General features: G+C 37.3%; 1 protein-coding gene across 4 annotated transcripts in view; it reads left to right on the forward strand.

Annotated features, from left to right (window-relative positions):
• The window catches only part of lrp8 (low density lipoprotein receptor-related protein 8, apolipoprotein e receptor), a 163,779-nt gene that overhangs the window by 99,849 nt on the left and 40,490 nt on the right, over nucleotides 1-23,440 (forward strand). For all 4 annotated transcript variants that reach the window (XM_032571753.1, XM_032571754.1, XM_032571755.1 and 1 more), the window contains exons 5-9: nucleotides 11,596-11,967; nucleotides 16,098-16,220; nucleotides 17,271-17,393; nucleotides 20,307-20,426; nucleotides 22,135-22,260. In XM_032571753.1, coding sequence (XP_032427644.1) covers nucleotides 11,596-11,967; nucleotides 16,098-16,220; nucleotides 17,271-17,393; nucleotides 20,307-20,426; nucleotides 22,135-22,260 — 864 coding nt within the window. The remainder of the gene's footprint in view (nucleotides 1-11,595; nucleotides 11,968-16,097; nucleotides 16,221-17,270; nucleotides 17,394-20,306; nucleotides 20,427-22,134; nucleotides 22,261-23,440) is intronic.

Consider the following 23,440-nt stretch of genomic DNA (forward strand, 5'->3'; position numbering starts at 1 on the left):
TTCCAGATGTGTGTGTGTGTATATATATATTTATATATATATACCTCGATGAGGTCACAAGGAGAGGAGCCACAGCTAAATACCTCCAACGAATAAGGCAAGTCCTGAGAAGCCAGCTCAATGGCAAGAACAAAATCCGCGCAATAAACAGCTATGCCCTGCCAGTAATCAGATACCCTGCTGGAATAATTAGCTGGCCAAAGGAGGAGATAAAAGCCACTGATATTAAGACTAGAAAACTACTAACAATGCATGGAGGATTCCATCCCAAATCCAGCACCCTGAGACTATACACGAGCCGCAAGGAAGGAGGCAGAGGACTAGTGAGTGTGAGAACCACAGTCCAGGACGAAACAACTAAGATCCATAAATACATCAGGGACAAAGCCCCAACAGACAATGTGCTCAGTGAATATCTCAGACAACAGGGAACGGAGGTTGAGGTGCCAGAGATACCATCATGGCAGGACAAGCCCCTACATGGGATGTACCACCAGCAAATAACCCAAGTGGCTGATATCAGTAAATCCTACCAATGGCTGGAAAAAGCTGGACTCAAGGACAGCACAGAGGCCCTCATCCTGGCCGCCCAGGAACAGGCCCTAAACACCAGAGCAATAGAGGCCCAGATATACCACACCAGACAAGACCCAAGGTGTAGGTTGTGCAAGGAGGCCCCTGAGACAGTCCAGCACATAACAGCAGGATGCAAGATACTGGCAGGGAAAGCGTACATGGAACGACATAACCAAGTTACAGGCATAGTGTACAGAAACATCTGTGCAGAATATGGACTGGAAACCCCGAGATCAAAGTGGGAAACACCCCCAAAGGTGGCGGAGAACGCCAGAGCTAAGATCCTGTGGGACTTCCAGATCCAGACAGACAAAATGGTAATGGCGAACCAACCAGACATTGTCGTAGTGGATAAACAACAGAGGAAAGCCGTTGTGATAGATGTAGCAATACCAAGCGACTACAACATCAGGAAAAAGGAGCACGAGAAACTAGAGAAATACCAGGACCTCAGGGAGGAACTGGAGAGGGCCTGGAAGGTGAAGACCACAGTGGTGCCTGTGGTCATCGGGGCCCTCGGGGCAGTCACCCCCAAACTGGACCAATGGCTACAACAGATCCCAGGAACAACATCAGACATCTCAGTCCAGAAATGTGCAGTCCTTGGCACAGCCAAGATACTGCGCAGAACCCTCAAGCTCCCAGGCCTCTGGTAGAGGACCCGAGCTCAGAGGATAAGAACCACCCGCGGTGGGTGAGAAGGGAATTTTTTTTTTTTTTATATATATATATATATATATATATAAAGGTAGGAGAAACTGGCATTAAGTTTTGGAGAGGTGTTCCTGTTGCAAAAATAAGAACTGGGATTTTAACAATAAAATTTTAACAAGTTATCAATCAATCAATCAATCAAACAAATTTTATTTGTATAGCACATTTCAGCAGCAAGGCATTTCAAAGTGCTTTACATCATAACAAACACAGAATCACAATGCAATATAGAATCAATCATTAAGTCAAGTTACATCAATAAATTTGTAATTGATTACATTTCAAATACAATTCTAAACAGGTGGGTTTTCAGTTGAGATTTAAAAGAAGTCAGTGTTTCAGCTGTTTTACAGTTTTCTGGAAGTTTGTTCCAAATTCGTGGTGCATAGATGCTGAAAGCTGCTTCTCCTCATTTGGTTCTGGTTCTGGGGATGCAGAGCAGACCAGAACCGGAAGACCTGAGAGGTCTGGAAGGTTGATACAATAAAAGCAGATCTTTAATGTATTGTGGTGCTAAGCCGTTCAGTGATTTATAAACTAACAACAGTATTTTAAAGTCTATTCTTTGAGCTACAGGGAGCCAGTGGAGGGACTTTAAAACTGGTGTTATGTGCTCTATCTTCCTGGTTTTAGTGAGAACGCGAGCAGCAGCATTCTGGATCAGCTGTTGAACTTTTGACACTTTATAACTTGTGGCGAGTCACTAAAAACTCAATGGAAAGGTGTATCTGTAATGACTTTCTTTGATGCAGACCTCCATGATCTCTTACTTTTGGAGTGACGAGAAGGGAAAACCATGGAGAAAAAGCTGCAATCAGGATTAAACCCCAATGTTCTAACCACAAACTTGCAATCATTTCAGTGCATTAACAATGTGAAATATATTCACAAAGTCAGATGTTTTTAAGTTAACATGCATTGCAGTTAATAGTAGCTGAAAATATGAGGTGTAAACTTAACATTTTAAAATAATAGCATTGAATTAGACTTATGTAAAAATACAAACAGTTCTTAAAGCTTGGCACTCTTTCACTACATTAAATGAAATGCTCTGCTTCCCCCTCAAAGCTTTTTTCTGGGGTAAATTGTTACCTTGGTGATTTAGTTTTACCCTGACAAATATTATGAATACAAACTGTAGGAGGGTAATAAAGGCCCTCAGAAAACTACCATGGTTGCTGAGGTTTTCTGTTTAGGAAATATAGCTTTATTCTCTTTATTCTCGATCCAACTGAAAAACTAACTTCCTTCCTGTGGCTAATTTATTTATCAGTTAGCCAGCATTTTGTTTATTTATTTATTTTTTTCTAATTTTCAGATTTCATTAAGAAGTCTTCTACTAAACATAAAACCTCTTCTGTCCTGCTCCTTTTTTTCCATCAATTATTAAATATTACATTGTTTAATATTTACTATACTTTTGTTTATTCAGCTTCAACATGAATGGCTCTGTTTGAGATTAAGTCTGTCTTCAATTATTTCTGTTGTTCCTAAACCTGTTCCTTGAGAATAACAACAAAAGAAGGAAAAGTTGCTTCAAACATATTCAAAACCACCAGGCTGAATCCAAACCATCCCACATAAAAGGACATAACAGAATAATTGTCATAATAGATTAAAACACTCTCATATTATTTTCCCCCTTTTTATAATTCAGTGGTTAATTCATATCACAAAGTTCTTGGACTGAATATTATAGAAGGGAATGCCACATGCAAACAGGTTGTTCAGCTGCATGTGTTTATCATGGAGTGTAAATACTGATAATGACCCAAGACATCAAAACAAACGAGTGACTAAATCTTTAGAACTTTGACATTTTTTGAAAAATGGTACCCACAAACACTCATTATGTTCCACCTACTTCAATATTTTTACAAGGACATTCATCACAACCCACCTGCACACACAATCATTGCACTGGGATAGCTAGTAAAGCATTTCATATTCAGGCCTAAACTGCTGTCACATGGCTTTGTGATTGAGCTGTCGAAACATGCATGTGCACAAATCCCACAGTGCCCTCTTGTCATGGATGTGGTTAAAAAGTGACATTCCCTCAGGTTCACCAGTCAGGTAGCAGAAAAGAGTTTCAATCGCTCAGTGAATTCGGTTCTGTTTTTCTCTTCATAAGCTGCCGTTTCTCTTGGATTCTCCAGGCTCCGCTGCCACACTACATCAAGGCATTTTCTTTCCTGGCTTTTTACTCTAAATTTGATATACACGTAGCAAAGTCAGTGTAACCAGTATAGGTGAACAAAGGATCTCCATTTAAAACTTTGTTGTGGAATTGATGGTAGAAGGAATATTTTTTGTGAGATGGTGTCTTTTATTGCTGTGCAAAGTTCCTGTGACCTTAAATCAGCCAAAAACAAGTTAGATATGCTTTGTGTATTTCAAAAACTAGTTGTACTTACAGTAGTAATATATGTACAGTTCATGTGAAATGCTTAAATCTATGCATCGTGGGCATGAATTTTCTATTCTTTTGTGCTTTTTTTAACCCAGTTAAATTGTAGCAACAATCAACTAAACTGGATTTAATAACGAGAATTAGCGGTACAAGGATAAAAATTTTTGTGGATTTTCTCTGACTCGCACTTAATCAAAATTTTACATGCAGACTTGAATATATTCAGAAGCTACCAAAGAGATTTGGAAAAATGCCTTCAACAAGCTTACGGCGTAATCCTGGCTGGATATTTGATCAGTCTTATTCAGTAATTTGTTTGTTTGGCAAAACCATGGCTACCGAGATTAATATCTTTAGAAAGACAATTACAAAAGCTTAATGCTTCCCTGCTTTATTAAATCCAAAATTCATTTTGATGTGCATTTGAACTCTTCTTTCTGGTTGCAGCTCCCAGTTGTTTCTATCCTCGTATGAAAATGCAATGAATAAAATATTCAGGAGCCACTGAGTTTCAAACCTGCTATGAACTGTAAACTGGTTGAACACCGGTATCATTGTCCACAGAGAAGTGGGTTTTACATTGGTATGTCCACAGTTCAGCATATGGACATGGACAATTTTTTTTATGACTAGATGTGATAAAAGACAGCATTGATGAGCAATTTTGAGGAATCCAGATGAACTTTTCATTTCTGCAATAAAAACTGCAGCAACGTTCAAGCTTGGAGGTGACCGCATCATGCCCTGGGTCTGTTTTTCTAACATTGTAACTGAGGCTTTACACAAGTCTGATGGGAGACTACCTAGAAATTATTCAACTTCAACTTTAATCAACGGATATATAATTATCGAAAACATGGGAGTTTAGTGTGCCAACATAGGAATGAACCTAAAACAAACAAATCTGGTTTTAGAATCGGAAAAGCAGACTGACATCAGGCTTCTAAAAAGTCCCAAACTCTATCATGAAAAATGATGGGCTATGTTTGAAAACCAGACCTGTGCCAGTAAACCAGTCAGTTAAATTGTGGCCTGTTAATTTAGCCAAGAGTAGTGGTTATATAACACATCCAATCAGAACTATGCCAGAAGCGTGTCAATTGCTGCAACAACATAACACCGAAGATGAACATTTATCCAGATGGCTTTGGGGGTTGATGTATGTGTTCCGTAGAGGAAATCCACAGATAAGTCGAAACTTTTGTATTCAGTTCATAGATTTAAAATTTGTAGAAGTTGTTTCATGTTAATGATTTTAAGTAGATACCTCAACAAAACAAAATCTTTCAAATTTTCTGTAAAAAACAAATTGAGGAATTAGTTGGATTTTCATCAAATTCGATAATTAATTACTTTCGGTGAAAGTAATTAAAGTAATTAAATTAGCAGAGAGGGTATTACAATCTTTGATTGCCTGAAAAATATGAGTAGAAATTTCTTGTTGCTGTGTAACTTCAACATGTTAGCACTGTTCTCCTATCTCTTCTTTTATTTCCATTTTTTTATTTCATCTTCAAACCAAAGCATGCGCTTCCCAACATGTGTCAGCATTGTTCTTTTTAAATCCCATCTGCCCAAGCAGCTGGAAAGTGATTTTTTTTTTTTATCATCTTTCTTTCTAGTTGTCAGTAAGTAGGTGTATTTGAAGTGCTATCTTGTCTAGATATTTATTTATTTTTTTTCATTTGGGATACAGAAACACTTTTATGTTACGTTAAGTTGAAGATCTGCAGAACGGAAGCCCCCCTGTCTGGTGGTTTACGTGTGTTTGTTTGTTTCTGCCTCCCTTCTGCACTGATGCCTCCAATATCTAATGCTGCTAAAACACAGATAAACACATGGTGAGAGCTCTGGAGAGTGGCTGCGTGTCAGGTTGACTAAATACACATACACACAGGCATAAAGAGGCGTAAACTTTGTTGCATCGGCATTATAATCAATTTCTGTCTCTTCTTTCCTAACATCCGCTTTCTTTTTCACCCCAACTCCTCTGAGTTTTGACCTGAGGTAATTGGCTGGTTAACATTTCTAAGCTTGGCCAACACGCAACCATCTTTCTGCTGATGATTCAGGAAAGCAAACGCCTCTGGCGCTCTTGATCCTCCGGCTATTTTAATGATTTCATGGACACTGAGTAATGGTGACTGATATTTTTAAAATGCTGCAGTTCATAAATGTGCAGGTTTTCACTGTGTTAAAATATCCCTTAGGGGCATTTTCACAATTTGTTCAGTATTTTTTGATTTGTAAAAATTGTCATGTTTTGATTTTATTGTCTCTAATCAACACAACTAAAAGCAATATTCCCATGTAACTACACTGCAACATAATAGATGATATTGTAGAACTCTGTCAGAGACCTTTTGATTTTAATAACTGGGTTTCCTTGGGTAAATAATGCTACAAGATGCATGAGCCGTACTCTTCTGGATCGATGTTTGGCCTCAGGGGTTCAGCTTAAAATCAGGTCTTAAATAACCTGGTTTTCACTTGCATGTGTTTATTATTCAGTGAACTCAGACTGTAAACATCCAGAGTTGAAGCTAGATTGTTATTTGTCTAATTTTCTCTCCTTTACATCTCCTCTCCTTTATCATGTTGTTAATGTCAGTACAAATCAATTGAAAAAAAAATAAACATCTTAAATGATCCCACAAAACTCAATTAAAGGACACTGTAGATTAAATTGAAAGTTTATGTTGTCACATAAAGCAGCTTTTTACCTCCTCTTGTTTCTTCTATCCGCCTTTCATATCCCCCATTTTCCCGGCCTTGGTTGAAGGTAAATACAGGATGTGTGTGAGATCATTCAGAAAAGTGGTTTGGTGCTTGGACAATGATTTGTGCACCTTAACAAAAACATATAACAAAAAAGCATGGGGGCATTGCTTGGTATGGAGTGATGCAAAGCGAAGTTTGAATTCCCAACTTGAGGTCTTTGATGGATTTCCTTTCCCTGCTCTTTCTGCTCGTTTCCTGTCTAATTACTGTCAATTAAGTCCACTGGTGCCACAAAATCACCTTATAGTTTGAAATAGACTGCAGTTAGTGCTGCTCCTTGGCATTAAACACTGGATTTTATACACTTCTATTTCTGGCAGGACACCTGGAGAACTTTAGTTTGTAGATGTGTGTGTATGCCACTAAGCCCATGCATGCTCACATGTACATGACGTGTTAGACCACGATCTGATTGGATTCTTCGCTGCAGAAACATTAAAACCACAGAGTTGTAGTGAAAAGTATATTTGTGAAATTGCTTCACATTACCTTAGTAGAGACCATATTTGTGTTTCTACACACACACACACACACACACACACACACACACATCCAATAAATTATCAATGGATTTATACATAAGAGTTTGCTGTTTCCTTGTTTGTACTGGACAAGAATTTGATTAATTGTCCTTCAGGAGGTAAATGAGCGGTGCCCTATCACATTATCCCATCTATTAGCTATCCATTGGTGTGTCTGGAAGAGGATGGATAGGAAGCTGTGACCCCAAGTTAAGCCAAAGCACCTATGACAAAAGGTTAAGGTCTAGATGTAATCAGGTACAGATTAATGCAACCTATTTACAATTGCATTTACTTAAATGATCTAGTGGATCTGCATAGCTGTGAGTCAGGAGACCAGCTGAAAAGCAAAGTGTGAGTCATCTGACTAAGCTTTTAATAATTGTTGTTCTCAGAAATTTCAGACATGCGAAAAGCAACTCTGCAACTACTAATATTTTAAATGCATATACTTTAATTTCGTTTTTTATTGGTTAGACATTTTGCTGACCACGCTCTGTGTTTGGAATGCATTTCTTTTCCCTTATAACGGTCTGCACTACCTGTCTTGCTTGTATCAAATCAGCTTTCTGATCTGTGGATTAGGTCTCTTGTGATAGGAGTCACAAGAGGATGATAAATCTACCACCAGTAAGATTTCTGGGTACCTGCAGGCAAAACTGATTTATTCACCCAAGACAAGACTAAAGGATTTAAGTAACACTGTGTTATTGACATTTCCCGTTGCTCTTTGTCTCTGCAGTAGAAAAATGCCAGATGAAAGAATGTTGCACACTACAGAAGTTTCTGCTCTTGAGGTTTAAAACTAGGCTATGAGAATTTATTTTTTTTATCACTTATCCCTCCAGATGCTACAAACAAATGTTAGTCAAGAAATTATTTCAATAGAATTTTTCATGTTTCATCTTTGGATTGAAGATGGTTGAAAGTTTTATTTGTTTTGTTTTGTTTTTTGTTTTATGTATTTTTTAAAATAACTTTACAACGTTGTGATCTGGGTTCTTTAATAAGATTTTATATTTCTATTGTGCTGAAAAATGTGTAATATTAACAGTTGTTTCAAAGAATGTTAGTATATTGTTCAAAATATATCAGTCTGAATTCTGAAAGAAACTGTCTCTTTCTGTTTGTGTCTCATGTCTCAAACATGGATACAACAGTGTGTGAAGCCTCAAGGACTTACCTTCATAAGATTCATAAGATATTAGAAATATTTCGCCGGACAAAGTAATGCTTGACAGCAACTAGATGGTGCTTCATGAGTCCCTTTGGTGAGAAATACTTTTCCATAAGATCTCATTACACCACTAAGAAAACAGATCTTTTCTTGGACTTCACGTGAATCTTTGAACATTGGAAACGCTTACCTCTTTGCTTGCTAGCTTGCTAGGTCATCCAATCTAATTGGCTTCAAGGTTCTAACTTATCTGTCAGCATAAGATTTGAATTCAGGTAATTTTTTTTTAAGTGTTCGTTGTTTTACAAATTATGCATCATATAAATCACCTGATTCCTATTGGGATCAAAGATTAGCAAAATTCTATTCAGCTCATTTATAAGCTGTGTCCGAATTCAGGGTCTGCATCCTTCGAAGGACAAATTTGTGGGCCGAATACGTCATACCGTGGCGACAAGGCCTGTCCGAATTCAAAGACTCCTTCAAATGCGTCCTTCTTTTCCCCAGATTTGAAGGATGGGTCCGGTGTATCTTTCATGGCCCACCATATCCCATAATTCATTGCGGGTCCCAACCGGGCGTTCAGGCAGAGCGTCAATGGAGCGACAAATTATTTTGCTATATTAAACTTTAAATGACACAACTTGATTTGGTACATTTTTAGGCGAGAATGTAAGTGCGTAAGTCTTAAATACCTGTTTGGTTCATCAATACGTCACCTAATTGCATATTGCTCTGACATTTTCGGACATGTCTGCTCCCGCTGTTTTAACAGCCAGTTCCCCTCGCCAGCTGTCAGCTGGCCGGTGCTTCAGGTTTGTTGTACGCCTAACTCCTGGTACATTGTTATAAAAACTCCCGCTAGCTTTCCCCATTGAGTGGAAGTTAAACTCCGATATTATTCAGACAGGTAATATCTTGATGTAAAATGTTTGGTTTACGAAAGTATTTCAAAGCAGAGCAAATCGGTTTGATTGATTAAAGTTAAGCTTTCAAACATAATAGGTTTATTTAACTGTAATGTCCTATCTGAGATCTGGAGGGTATTATATTTGTAAATGAATAATTTGCTTATACGTATTCCTTGTAGAAAAGTGCAATACACGTTTGCACATTTTAGAATAAAACTAAGAGATTTCCTTTTTTACTATGGAACATCCTTTACTATAAAAGGTGAAGAATAATACAGAAATCAGTAATACTGAAAAACAAATTTCGGCTCCGTTGTTTTGTTTTTTTTCTTCTCCGCTTTCTGTTTCACGCTGTCACGGTTGCTAGGCAACATGAATTACGCTGAGGTGGGGGTGGGGACAGTTGGTGAAAGCTAGACCTGTCCTAATTCACAGCTTTCCTCTTCCGGTCGACGTTTATTCGTGGTCTGTGAAGGACCCATCCTACGTAGACGTGTCCTTCGAAGGATGCAGACCCTGAATTCGGACACAGCTATATAGTGCAAATTCACAACACATCATCTCAAGGCACTTGACAAAAAAGAGGTTAATATGATACAATCAAACATATTTTCCAATTGATTCTCATCACACACTATAGTAAAGTTCTGTTAGTTATTCAAAGTGGTAAAAGAAAATTACAAACATTAAACATTTTTTAAGACTATGCATATTTTGTTTTTATGCATTTCAGATTTTCTTATATCAGTTTGACAATTATTAACCAAACTACCTCATACTTACTTTTACTCTTTGAAAATTTCAGCTTGCATTGAACTATTCACATTTTTCTAACTGTCATAAATGTCTTGGATTGTTCCTACAATCAGAAAGACTGTAAAAACAATCTTGCTGATTGTTTCTACAGTGAACATGGTGCATTTCAGAACAGATTTTAGTCTCTTGTTGTTCAGCACCCCAGTGGGAACAATGCTGTCAAGCTTCTTGTCCATGCTTCACTGTTTTATAGCCAACACTTCAACAGTCTGCTGTTAATGAAAAACTCTTTGAAGCAGAAAAAAAAGGATTTAACCCAAGTAATGGTAAACTGTCACTAGCTGGGATATGTTTATATTTTTTATACACAAAATATCTTTTGATATTTGAGGATTTTCTTTGCAGAAACTCCTTAGACAAGCTCACTCATCTAAATTACATAATTATTAAATTACTTTGATTTGAGTGGGGGGTAATTAGCATGCTAGCTCTACTCACTACCAAGGAACAGAATTGCCTGTTATCATTATGAGTTCCACAGTGTGGGCAGATAAAGGATGGATATTGTGAAGTAGCTGCTCTTAAAACACTTTTTGTTTAACCTGTTTGGGCCTAGAAAATGTCACTGGTTTCATGTGGCAAATGGGGAAAAGAAGTTTTTTCCTGTAAAAGTGAAACACAGACAACTTCTTAAATTGAGCATAAAAAAGACAAGGATGAATATGAATTCTCCACCGGTATTTCTGTGCAAACATGCCAAAACGCTACTGGAGAAGGTCATGTACTAAAGCCAGCACCTGCTGCTGTGTCCCAGATTAGATGTATTCTCATTCTTTTCACACTAGATTTTTTTTCAATTTGTTTGCTCTTTGCCTTTTGATGACAGTATGTTTTCACTATATTGTTTGGCAAGTAATGGAGAAAGAGAGAACTTTATAGTTTTTGGAACAAATGTTTTGAGAGTCATACCAGGTGTTCTTTTAGTGTGTCATTGTTTTATTTTTATGGTTATTCAGTTGCTGAGTTGTTCATTCCTTACTGAAATCTCCTTTCATTCTTTTTTTTTTTCACGTAAGCCATTTTGTTCTATCAGACTTCAAGTGAATAAGCTAAATGTTTTTGCTTTCAACTGAATTCTTCCTTTTACACATATAAAACTCAAAAGTTCAAAAGCTAAAAAGAAACCCCTCCAATTGTACTCTGCTCATTAAAGATGCATGCTTTTATCCAGTCTGGAGAGAAGACATGGTGTTGCATCCATAGCATTCCTGTGAATAAATGCAATCAAATTTTAACATCTGTGTCCTTAATCACATTGTCTCTGATACGTTTCCACGTACATTAAAGCACATTAGTGCTAAGCATTTCAGTTTTACACACAAACACCACCCGATTGTGACACATGGTGCTGTTGCTGTTAGTCTAATGGTGCTGTGTGGAGGAAGCACAAGGAAGAAGTGATTTTGCATAGGTATGGTCTATAAGTACGTTTATATATATGTAATGGATGAACTTATGCTATGTTTTCAGGAGAAATATAGTACAATCACATGAATACTAAGTGTTCTCATCAGAAAATTGCATACTTATGTGATAAGTTGTGATATTCTAATTGTCAGAGTGTAATTGTCACCTGTAATGTTGTGGCTGATTGGTGTTTATGCATTAATTAAAAAGAAGTTACTTCATTATATTAAAGAGAATCTTATTAACCCTTTTCGTCTCCCTGTCCCATCCTTTGTTCAGATGAAAATGCCTGCCCCTCCAAAGATTTCCATTGCCGTAACGGAAAGTGCGTGGCACCCATCTTTGTCTGCGACGGTGACGACGACTGTGGGGACGCCAGCGACGAGGACAAATGCTCTTCCCCCACCTGTGGCCAGCACGAGTTCCGTTGCAATGACTCTGAATGCATCCCCGCCCTGTGGAGCTGCGATGGCGACCCAGACTGCAAAGACAAGTCGGACGAGTCCATGGAGCGCTGTAGCCGCAGGACGGAGCCCCAGAAACCCGGCTGTCCGGGCGAGTTCCAGTGCGGCAGTGGAGAGTGCGTTCACATGCACTGGAAGTGTGACGGTGATGCAGACTGCAAAGATAAATCAGATGAAGCAAACTGTCGTAAGTCAGCTGTGGCTGTATCAGTGTTTGTGTAGTTGGGAGTGATGAGTGGGTTGACAAATGAGTGCTGAACACAGCCGGATGATAAAAGGATGCTGATGTTGTCATTATAATTGCTATCAAACAATCTCTCACAGACCAAATTTATTCTGCTAACAATTGTCTGTGTTGCCACAGGGTGATATAGTATTCCCCCAGGCACATCAGCAGACTGCGCTGTTCTGAGTGATTAGAAAAACTAATAAAATAGTCCATCCACTAATGGCTGACTTTATTAAAACAAAGATCATGAAGTTTATTTTAAAATTCTCCCTACATTATTGCTGTATTTTCAGGAATAGTTTTTTTATTATTTTTTTTTAATCAGGGTACATTTTTAAGCATCTGAACTAACAATTACATAGGTCTTCATGCTAGTTCTAATTACAGATTATGCTATCCTAATGCTGTGTTTTGGTTAATTAATGTAATTTATCTGTTCTATGTAAAGCCTCCCTTTGAAGGTTGAGCTCATTGTTGTATGGATGTGATATCAGTAGAAATGCATGACCTGCTGTATAATTGTTCATGTGTGTCGCTTTCCTCCACTGGATGGCTACACACGAAAGGCTCACCTGCAATTTATTTTGAACAAAGACTTTGTGACAAATGTGCCACCAAACGACTGAAGGAAGATCACCGCTAACTGTATCACCACGATCCCTGGGTGTGTTGCTATGCAACCATGTGATCTTCACAAGCTGAAGAAGAGCGCCATGTTTGACTTTATGTGTTTTCTGAGTGTGTGCGCGCGTGTGTGAGTGGGAAGTGAGGGTCCTTCATCCAGTGAGACCCCCATCTGGTCTCCTCTTCACACTCCCACACACCACTCAGTGAGATCACAGCAGCTTCGCATGTAAGACATGATATGAGCACAGCCACACTGTGATGAATGCTTCCACAAAACTCAGACCGATCAAGGAGCACTGCAGTGAGAACATTTAGAAATGCCCTTACATTTAGAAACACAGATTTGTGGGTTTTTATGCACAAAATAAACAGGTTAAATGTGGACCAGTGAAGAACTACTAGGCTTGCTCACACCAAACCATTTTGATCATTTTGATTTGAAACCCGAACAGCTCCTAAATATCATCAGCAGATATCTGTGCCAAGATTGCAAATAAATATAAATACACAGCATGAGGCTAAGAAAAAACAAATATGGCAGAGACATACAATGAGATATTGACTGGTGACCGGAATTGCACAATTTTCAGATGATCGACTCTGTTAAGTGACCTCAAAATCGGATCTTTTTCCAAACAGTGAACACATCATATTTAAACACTACCAAATAGAGTGGACAGCACCTTTTCTGCGAGGACATGTTTACTAAGCTCAAATGTCAGTAAAGTATTTGAAAATGAAGCCAGATATTAAAAAGCAATTTGAATGGAGACAGGATTCCAATGGTTTATTCACCTGTCAGACAGTGAAACAGGAAGTCTCATTCTATACGAAGGCTTAATACAGAACAGAAAATTTGTTTTTATTCTCTTGAACTTTCAACCTCTGTCCTTCATGGAACATGATAAATAATGAAATCAGAGTGTTAAGATAAAGGTTTACATTTTATTGAGAAAATAGTACTGCACTAACAGCTAGAGGCTAAAGTTAGTTTTAGATGTTAAAACTAATTTTTGCCTCATTGTGTCTCAAATCTACCACATCTCAGTAATGTACAAGTTACTCTGATGTAACTTGTACATCTCAGTTGCTGTTAGGTGATGAAAAGTTTCAATTAAATTTGATCTGCCTTATTTTGTCCCACTTGTTTTAGTCCAAATTCCACTTTGACATCATTGATTGCTAGTTTGGCTCTAAATGTAAATCAGATGGTTCCAAATTCTACATTCATTACATTTACATGAAGACATGTTTTTTTGAGAGTTAATACCCTATCTCATGTATCACAAAGACATCAGATAACTGTCCTCTCCATGCAAATATGTGGTTTAAAAGCAAAAGGTAAAGAGACATCTGTGGATGCCTACATGTGGTGAAAGTTGCTACAGTTTACTAAGTGGGCTAACCAAGCTCCATTGTAATGTGTTGCTTAATTTCATCAGCACATAAGGCCAACAAGGTCTACGTTTTCTATTGCAATAGCAATGACTAGACGACCTAAAATACCTAGACGGATGTCCACAGACCACCATTTGCTTGAACATCACTCCTAAAAAAGCTATTTCAATCTATATTCTATAGAAAATGTAGATTACTATCTGAACTGTGAGATTTTGAAAGAATGCCAACAGAGCATGACACAGGACAAATTTCAGAGTCCTGTTTGCTGTACTGTCTAAACTTCCTGTTACCTGCTGAAAGTCTTGCTCTCTCTCGCTGCCCCACTGGATGAACCAGACATTTCTCAACATGTCCTCAAACAGTTTCCTTTCAAATAGTGTCTTAAATCTCATTGATACTGACAGAAGCTAATGTGTCTTCTTTTTCCCTCAGCAGTGGTGTCCTAACCAGAGAGTATAATCTGGTAGTGTTTATTAATCCATTTTCACAAATAAGAAATGGATGGATTCTTGAATTTCCATTCAGACAGTAACTGGTCAGTCCTTAACAAGTGAAAAAGTCATATGATTCCATTATATTCTTTTTTTTTTTTTTATAAACAGAATATGTATAATTAACCTGTGGCTTTTAATTAAGCAGCAAATACTTTGACTCTCAAAAGCTGTTTGAATCACTAATGAAAATGCACGGAAATTGCAAAGTTGTTTTAAAGCTTATTTTTTCAGGTCTAACACTGCCATGAAGGAGTTACAGCTTTAAAATTAGAATAAAAACAATTTGGTCTGGACTTGATTTTATTAATAAAAGAACATTGAAAAGTGTTTAACAAAACAATCTTAATGCAAACCTAGCTTTGCATAATTGGCAAGCTGACTTATGCTAATTAAGAAGGTTCTACATCCTTGCATAGACGATGATGGATAAGGTCTGGTTATTTTATATGCATTGAAATCTGTTTGCCTGCTCATTACATGAAGAATAAATGTGGGTGGTTGGAGCTTTATGTAGAACAAGATGTAATGGTTTTGAGTTTCTGTGTAATGCAAATGAGACTGTGGAGCAGTTAAGGGAGGTGCCACATTTCAAAGTAAATCAGAGATGTGAGAATCTCAGTGGGTTATCTACATTGGCCCCTCCACCTCTCTGGGAATGACGACTCCCAACCCCCATTTTTTTTTTCCAATAAATTTTGGAGGGTTAGTGCGGAGACGTCCTGACACAAGTCCCTGTCAAAAGGCTGCGAGGAGGTTAATGTAAATGAGAAATGGTCACGAGTTGATATTCTGTGCTGCCAGCACTTCCACAGATGGCAATCCGTTATCATTACTATTCATCCTTAGGAATTATCATAATTAGCTGAGCTCAGATCTTAATGATTTGGCTGAGAGAATCAGCACATTTTGTGATGGAGCAGGATTATCTCTTGCACTTTGTGCTTGTTTAGGATTAACATTTAGGTTTGTCTTGAACTTTTATTTAGGCAGTTTAAGTCAGTGTGCCCTTTCTACTCACATGAAGTATGCAGACACCTTTTTTATGATGCTGAAGTTTATTTGCTTTATCTAAATGTGTAATTAAATGCCTAAATACCTACTTTTTTCTCTGTAACCTACGTGTGGCCATGATTTATGCTATCTTTGCAGTTACAGTCATTGCAGGTCACTAATTTCTGTAGACTCTACAGTTATTGATCATGTCTGCCCCCCTGCTTCAGTAGAACTGGTCCAAAACACAGCACATGAATAATTAAAAAGCCAGTTAAAAAGATGAATGAGGGGAATAAACCCTCCTTCCGTTGTTAAAGCAAGACCAAATAAATGTCTGTATTAGCACATTGAAGCACAAACACTCCCTTCTTTCTGTTTGTGTTGTGAGGATATCTGTGTGCAGAGAAGGCTTGGAAGATTTATTCATTTTAGACGTGCAAACCTTGACATTTAATAAAAAATAAATGCACAAAATTGCACATCCTCAACAAGCTCTCAATTTTAAAATCATTTTTGCAGTGAAAATGTTAACATTCAGCTAATTGCTCCTTGTGTTGTGTTTGTGCCCCTCAGCGCTGCTTACATGTCGACCTGATGAGTTCCAGTGTGGCGATGGCTCCTGTATCCATGGCACCAAACAGTGTAATAAAGTCCACGACTGCCCGGATTACAGTGATGAGGCTGGCTGTGTAAATGGTAACTTATCACATGTGTACTTCTTCTTATTTGGGAAGTGAAATGTTTGCTTTAAAATCTAAGTTATGCTGTTTTTTTATTCTCTCTAGCCAAACACAAATGCAATCTTCGTTTCCATGCAACAAGCTCCAGGATTTCTTCAGTTGTTTGATTCTAATTTATTTACCCTAAACATTTGTTAATTTAAAATTTTTAACTCACTAACAGACATACAGTATATCAATTTAGTGGTTTAGTGGATAACAAGAAGCTAAATGTCACATATAAACTTTAAAATGTCTTAAATCCACTGCTGTGTAAAATCCCCGTTACCCCATTTTGTCATTTTACAACCAAACTTTAATGTAATTTATTAGGATTCAGTGCTAAAAAATAAATCAAAGTAACATGGAAGAAAGATTATACATTGTTGTCACAGTTTTTAAATATATTTTTGTTTTACATGCAAATCAAAAGTCAAGCAATTAGCAAATGGAGTTAGCAAATTATATTGTGTTGGTTACACAATAAGATTTCAGATGTTTTTTTAGATAGCATCCTGGAAGCCTGCAGACAAGTTAGGAATGAGGCTTTGAAAAACTTAAAATCATGGTTATGTTATAAAACAACATCAAAAGCTTCAAATCTTGTGTAGCACTATCATCAGAAAAGATAAAGAGTGTGAAACAACTGTAAAAATCCAAGATAATGGCAGCTGTTCACAGCTAGCCATATAGGGAATACAGAAAACGTGGAAAAAGTTGCTTTAGCGAAACAGGATTATGATTAAATGTGTGACGACTGGGAAAAGTAGTTTAGAAAGTTGCTAGTTCAGTTCAGAAATGATTTGCGGTCACATGTAAATGTGACCTTGATCAAGGTACTCAATACCAAATACATATTTTACATTTTGTTCATTTTTCTGCTTGAAGCTGAATGAATGTGACTCTATTGTACTAGCACTTTGAGTGGTTGTTATAACTACAAAACTGTTAGACAAATTTAGTTAATTTAAATTTTCGAAAATAAAAATATAAAGTAAAACCCCTTTTTTTTTCATTTTCTTTCCAGTTACAAAGTGTGACGGACCAAAAAAGTTCCGCTGTAAGAACGGAGAGTGTATCGACAGCAGCAAGGTGTGCGACAGTGTAAAAGACTGCAAAGACTGGTCTGATGAGCCAGTGAAAGAGTGTGGTAAGATCATCTCACTTCAAACAGACAAAACCCTGAGATATTCTGAGGCTTATCAGTCTTCACCACCTCAGATGTGCCAGGGTGATATACCTGCAAATGTATGAGCAGTATAAATTGTGTGGGTGGTCGCTTCTCGTGGAAACGGGAGATTCATTCGATCAAGGCTGGGTAAATTAGGACACTTCTCAGCTGTGTGTCGTGATCAAAGAACTGAGAGGCCCAGCTCTCTCTTACTGCAATCTTGAGCAGGAAAACGTGACTGCACTACATTATCTATAAGGAGTCATGCAGATTGTCACTTTGTCTCACATAATTACCACATCTTGATCTCTAATCACACATTTCTAATTAGATGCAAAGCAAACAGAGAAGGACAGATGGAACATCCAACCTCATAATGAGATCAATAAAGTTTGTTTTTTTATTTTAAAAAATGTAAGGAATCTCCTGTAATTTCAGATGAAGTTATTTGCATCACATCGGTAAGTATTGTCTTAGAGTGCTTAAAAAAAGTGTCTTAAGTTTCTCAGGAAGCTGCACTATACCATGTTTTCTCTGAAGTGGAGTATATCGTCATTTTACTGTATGTGAATAGAAAATTTTATAAGGGCAGGTTGTCCTTCAAGGTCACTCTGATCTGTAATGTGATATGTATATGCTGTTATTATATTTCCCATGATCATAGCATTGATATTACATACAATTTATTTTCATAGCAAAGTAATATTTTGAACAATTTCAAGTCTTTACTGCACTGTTTTTATTTCTGTTTCATTTTTGTTGAAATGGGCCTTCAGAGCTAAATCCTAGAAATCATTTGTCAGTTTATTACAAAACCCATCCTAAACATCCACAGAACTTTCTGTAAAGTTACTGTTTTTTACCTTTTTTTAACTTTTATTCAGGTAAAGCCTCTCACCTTTTAAAAGCATTTTGAACTAGGAAATGATAGCATGTATGTTCTTACTAGTTAAAAGGTTAAATATTATTTTCAGTTGGAATGTTATTGGATCAGATTCCTGCTTAAGGTATTTTTAATCGACCGATGCTGGAGGTTTTGACAAGTTGTGCCCTGGATGTACAGTGATCTTTATTTGAGCCACAAACACATTACCCAGCCAGCCAGCCAGCCAGCTGTGCGTCAACGTTAAGGCAATTTTTGTGTGCAAAACTAAGCATATTTCTTTCTTGTGGATTTTCCTCAGAAATCTGAGTGGTTTGGTCAGATTGCCAACATGCAGTCAGAAAATTATAGCTGCTTTCTTATTTAGGTTAAAACTATTTAACCTTGTGCTGAAGTATCAAATGAAGATCACCTTGCAAAAATTTCTGTTGGGGCAAAGTATTTTTCATCATCACAAAAACAAACAGAAACCCCAATGTATAAAATGTCCTTTTTTACTAAGCTAAGATATTAAGTACTAATGTAGACCTTGCAGTACTCTTGTAGCCATTTACCTTCCTGCAAACTAAAACTAATCTTTCTTGTATGATACATTGTTCTGTTTAATTATTTTATTTCTTTTTTTTTGTAAGTGGTATTGGATTGGTATTTGGTAACTCTAAATCCTAAATAGAGGAAATATAAAACCTGCAAAATATGCTAAAATATATTGTTAGATGTCAGAACAAGTGTCAAGTGGCACTTATGAATCTTGTGAATTTCTCAAACAAATGGTCTGCTTTGCAGTTTTCTAGTTTTGCACCATTTTCCACAACACTTGTCCTCTCTTTAATGAGATTTTTTTAATGACTATTTATGGCTTAGTCTTCTCCCCTCTTCGGTGTGCCAATATTTTTGAACAAGACAACTATAAAACCAAGAATCTTTCCCATGATTGTGTGGGTCATAACATGTCCATAATTCATCACAAAAATATATTTCAATTGGGTTTTGCTTTGCAGTTCCAATAATTATAAGCCAAAATGTATTATAAGTAAATTATTGAAATATATCAGTCTATGTTTAATGAAATTCTTTAATATTTTTCACTTTTTGAATTGGATTACTAAAAGAAAACACAATTCAGTGATATAATTTATTAATCTTCACCTTCGTGAATGAAATGAACAGAACAATAGTTTTAACAAAACCGACAGATTTTTTTATTTTATTTCTTTTTTGTGCATTTATTACAGGGTGAATTACGACTTTAATTTCACCTAAAGACTATTCTAATCAAGTTTTTAGTCATTCTTGGCTTCTTTTCTCATTGTCTCTCTGTCTCACTCAAAGTCTCTGTCCCTCAGCCGTACCTGTAGCCTTAAGCCTAAATCTTTAATGTAAATCTGTAATGAAGTACCAGCTTCAGCTCTGCAGTGATCTCTCTTGGTTCCCTGGAGGGTGATTGAAAGACAAAGGGACATAAGTGGTGGTGCAGAAATAGACATAAAACGGTTTGGAAGGAAAATAGGGAGAATCCAATCAGGTCTTCTTGTAGACAAAAAGAGGAGGAAATGGACAAAAATAAATGTGGAGGTGCTTGTCTGACACTTGGCTATTAAAGTGAAGTGGTACCTGGTTCAGAATGGGTTCTTTAACTGTGGAAACTGTACTGCCCAGCTATGAACAAGCTAATAATTGAAGCAAACACAATTTTCTGCCACATTTCTATGGCTTTTAAGCTTACTAGCCTTCTGAATGGAAATTCTGATGTATACAGGCACACTTGACAGGGTAGAATTATCTTGACTGGCAGGTTGATTAAAACTATCCACACACACCATCTGGGCCGCTTTGTCTTTCTGTCCAGCATTTTCTTTGTGTGCTTTGCAGCCTGAATTATTCTGACCAAAAAATCTGCTGGAGTTATTTCATCAATATTCAGCTGCTCTTCATTTCCCTCTGTTCCTCCGCTCACTTGTCTGTCTTTTTCTTCCATCCCTCCCGCCCCGCCGTTCCTCTCTCCGCAGGCCTGAACGAGTGTGCAGACAACAATGGCGGGTGCTCCCACATCTGCAGAGACCGGAGAATTGGTTATGAGTGTGACTGCCCCTCCGGGTACAAACTCCTGGACAAAAAGACTTGTGGAGGTAAAGAAAATACTTTATGCAGGATACTGCTGTTTTAATGGTGTGAACCTGGGTGCTCGTCTGAGCTCATCCAGTCAAAATATCATCTAAACCTTTTTAGTCTGTTTTTCATTCCTCCTTTTTTTGCTTAAAAAATACCTTTTATATTCAAATTGCTTGTCTATTGTGACCCTTTGATTCTCTGTCTAGAAACCCAGTCTGAATCATACCTCTCCTCAATTATTCCAATAAAACATGCATAATCTAAAAAGCAGTTTTGCTAATCATATTTTTAACCTCGACCAGATAGACCTAAAATTAATAATCCCCCACTCCAAATTATGTTTATTATCAAAATACACAAACCAGCAGCTGGAACAAATCAAACTAAACTATTTGATAATATTTCAGGCTTTTTCTCTAAATTAACATACAAAGTTCTGCTTTTAATGACTACAGTCTCAGAATTTGTCAACCCCTTTATGAACAGCATCTTTAATATTTAGGAAAGCACGTATTACTGCGTTGCTGTAATAACCAACTATAAATGCTGCTCACACAAAATTAATGTTCTTGGGTTGGTTGTTTTCAATAGAGTTTGTGAAATTTCACCATGGATTGGGAATAGATTTCACAGTAGCTGACTGCGATATCCACGGCAATATCTTCAAGGAGTTCTTCTTCAAAGTAGGCCTGCTGCTTCTCCACATTAAAGGGAGTCAGTTGAGGTGGTTTTAATATCTCATTGGGATCCCCCTCAGTGCCTTCCCTGGCACTCAAAAGTCACTGAAGGTATTATACATCCCATCATACCTGGAAATGCCTTGGGATCCCCAATATTGAGCTGGAGGATGTCGCTTGGGAGAGGAACGTGTAGCTTCTCTCTCCATCTTGCTGCCCCTGAATCCTGATTTTAGGTATATGTAAAAACAATGGCTGGGGTGAATAATTTTCAGCAAGACCTTTAATAAATATTAAAGGATGTTTTGTTAATGACTGGCATTTTCACAAAACAAATTTGAACTTTTTTTCTTTCTTGACTCAATTCTAGTGAGGTTTTCCAATCCATCTACATGTAAAGAAAACGAACATGAAAGGCAAACTGAAAATTTCAGTTGTACTTGTGCTGGGGTGCTTTCAACTAGATGATCTTGTATAGCGATGTCTTTGAGCAGAGCAGATAGAGTGGTGCACGGAGAAGGAGGAAGGACAAAGCATCAGGAGTCACAGATGGGCAAGACTATGAGCTCTGGGAATTCTTCTGTACAAGCAGAGATGCAACTGATTTATTTGTTTTTTTTCTCTGCCTCATCAAAATGATTCTGGTCTTATGGGAAGCTTCACAGCTGCTCACAATAGATGAATGAAATGACTCTCCTTTTCAGTCTATTGTTTCCTTTCGCAGCCAAATGTTTGTCTTGTTTCTTACGGAACATATTTTGAAACTATTGCAAGAAGATTTAACTGAGTTTTTTTCTTGATCGTCTCTGAATGGTGATCAGCAGGTTAAGTAAAGATTTTTTTTTATTCTTTGCATTCAGAATTGGAAAGTCAGACTTCAAGCAAAATCTAAAATTGGTATTGATCAGGAAAAGCATAATCTGTGAATCTAATGATTTCCTTACACTTTCTAAATAAGCAATATTCTGAAAACATATTACATTGTCTGTAGCTAGTTTATATTATTTTTACATTGATTTACATTCTCTTTATGTTCCTCTTTCCATAGACATAGATGAGTGTGAGAACCCAGATGCCTGCAGTCAGATCTGCATCAATTACAAAGGGGATTATAAATGTGAGTGCTATGAAGGCTACGAGATGGACCCTGCCTCAAAGACCTGCAAAGCTGTGGGTAAGCCAGTTATTCACTCGGGAGAAGGCATACACACTGCCACAGATTGATGTTCTCACCAAAATCCATTCATGATCCCATATATACTTGAGCAAATTCACACATCAACACTCACCCTTGTATAAACACCAATTACTCATCCATTCCAGCACCCCTAACTACAATGTGACATCCTACACCATTCTCACTCAGCGGGACTCTGAAAAGAGAGGCTTGTTTCGTATGCAGGACCCGCACAGCAATCTGTTCAAAGATAAATATTTGCCATCCTTTTCTTTAGTCCACAATAATGGCAAGTTTGCAGCCAGCCGCCTCTGCTTTCCCTGGGGTGTCAGGAGAAGGATGTTGTGTGGGTAAAGGGTCTGCACTCACTGCAGGACACAGGCAGGGTCTGTAACCCTTATTTGCTGGCAAGATCTCTCTGAGCAGCGTAATGAATAAAAAATATAATCCCATGCTCTGGAGTGGGCTGGACAATGAGAAGTAATTCATTTCTTTATCACGAAGTAAAAATGCAGTGGAGTTGTTCCCAAAAGGTGAGCACTGAACCAGTTCAATCACTTCTAAACCCCATAACTTTAGAAACACACTTCTATTTTTTCAAAATAAAAGCACTGTTTGATTAATTGAGAATTTAGATATTCACTGTTTGTCCTTGAACATAAATCCTGATTTAGATTTCTAATGAGATGAATAATACACTTATTAAATTGATGACAGCCTAGTTACTTGTTGAACAAAGTGTATTATTGAACAGGAGATTTGGTTTAAGGTCTATGTGTTTCAAACAAAAAAGTGTGTGCGCAGAATATATCAGCAGCAATGCTTCACTATTGCCAAACTTGGGGGCATGCATCCAAATAGACAAAGTTAAAGCAGACTTGGACCAGAAGTAAGTGACTTGTAAATAGAAAGGCACTGATCAGATTTGTTGCTGATTTGTAACCAGCTTTAGTTTTAGGGTGGTTAGTGTTGATAGTGTTTCTAAAACAGCACTCTCCATGTACATTTCCAAATCTACATTCATTATGTAAACTGATTTAATGCTCAAAAAAATAAAACGGAACAACTTTGCTTTACTCAGTTATCCGCTGAAAGTCTGACTCTCCCTAACTCACCCGAATAATGAACTGTGATCATGTGCTGACATGTGACAGTAAATATTACTATTATATTGAAT

The sequence above is a fragment of the Xiphophorus hellerii genome, chromosome 9 (assembly GCF_003331165.1).
Source record: "Xiphophorus hellerii strain 12219 chromosome 9, Xiphophorus_hellerii-4.1, whole genome shotgun sequence".
In the NCBI taxonomy this organism is placed as follows: domain Eukaryota; kingdom Metazoa; phylum Chordata; class Actinopteri; order Cyprinodontiformes; family Poeciliidae; genus Xiphophorus; species Xiphophorus hellerii.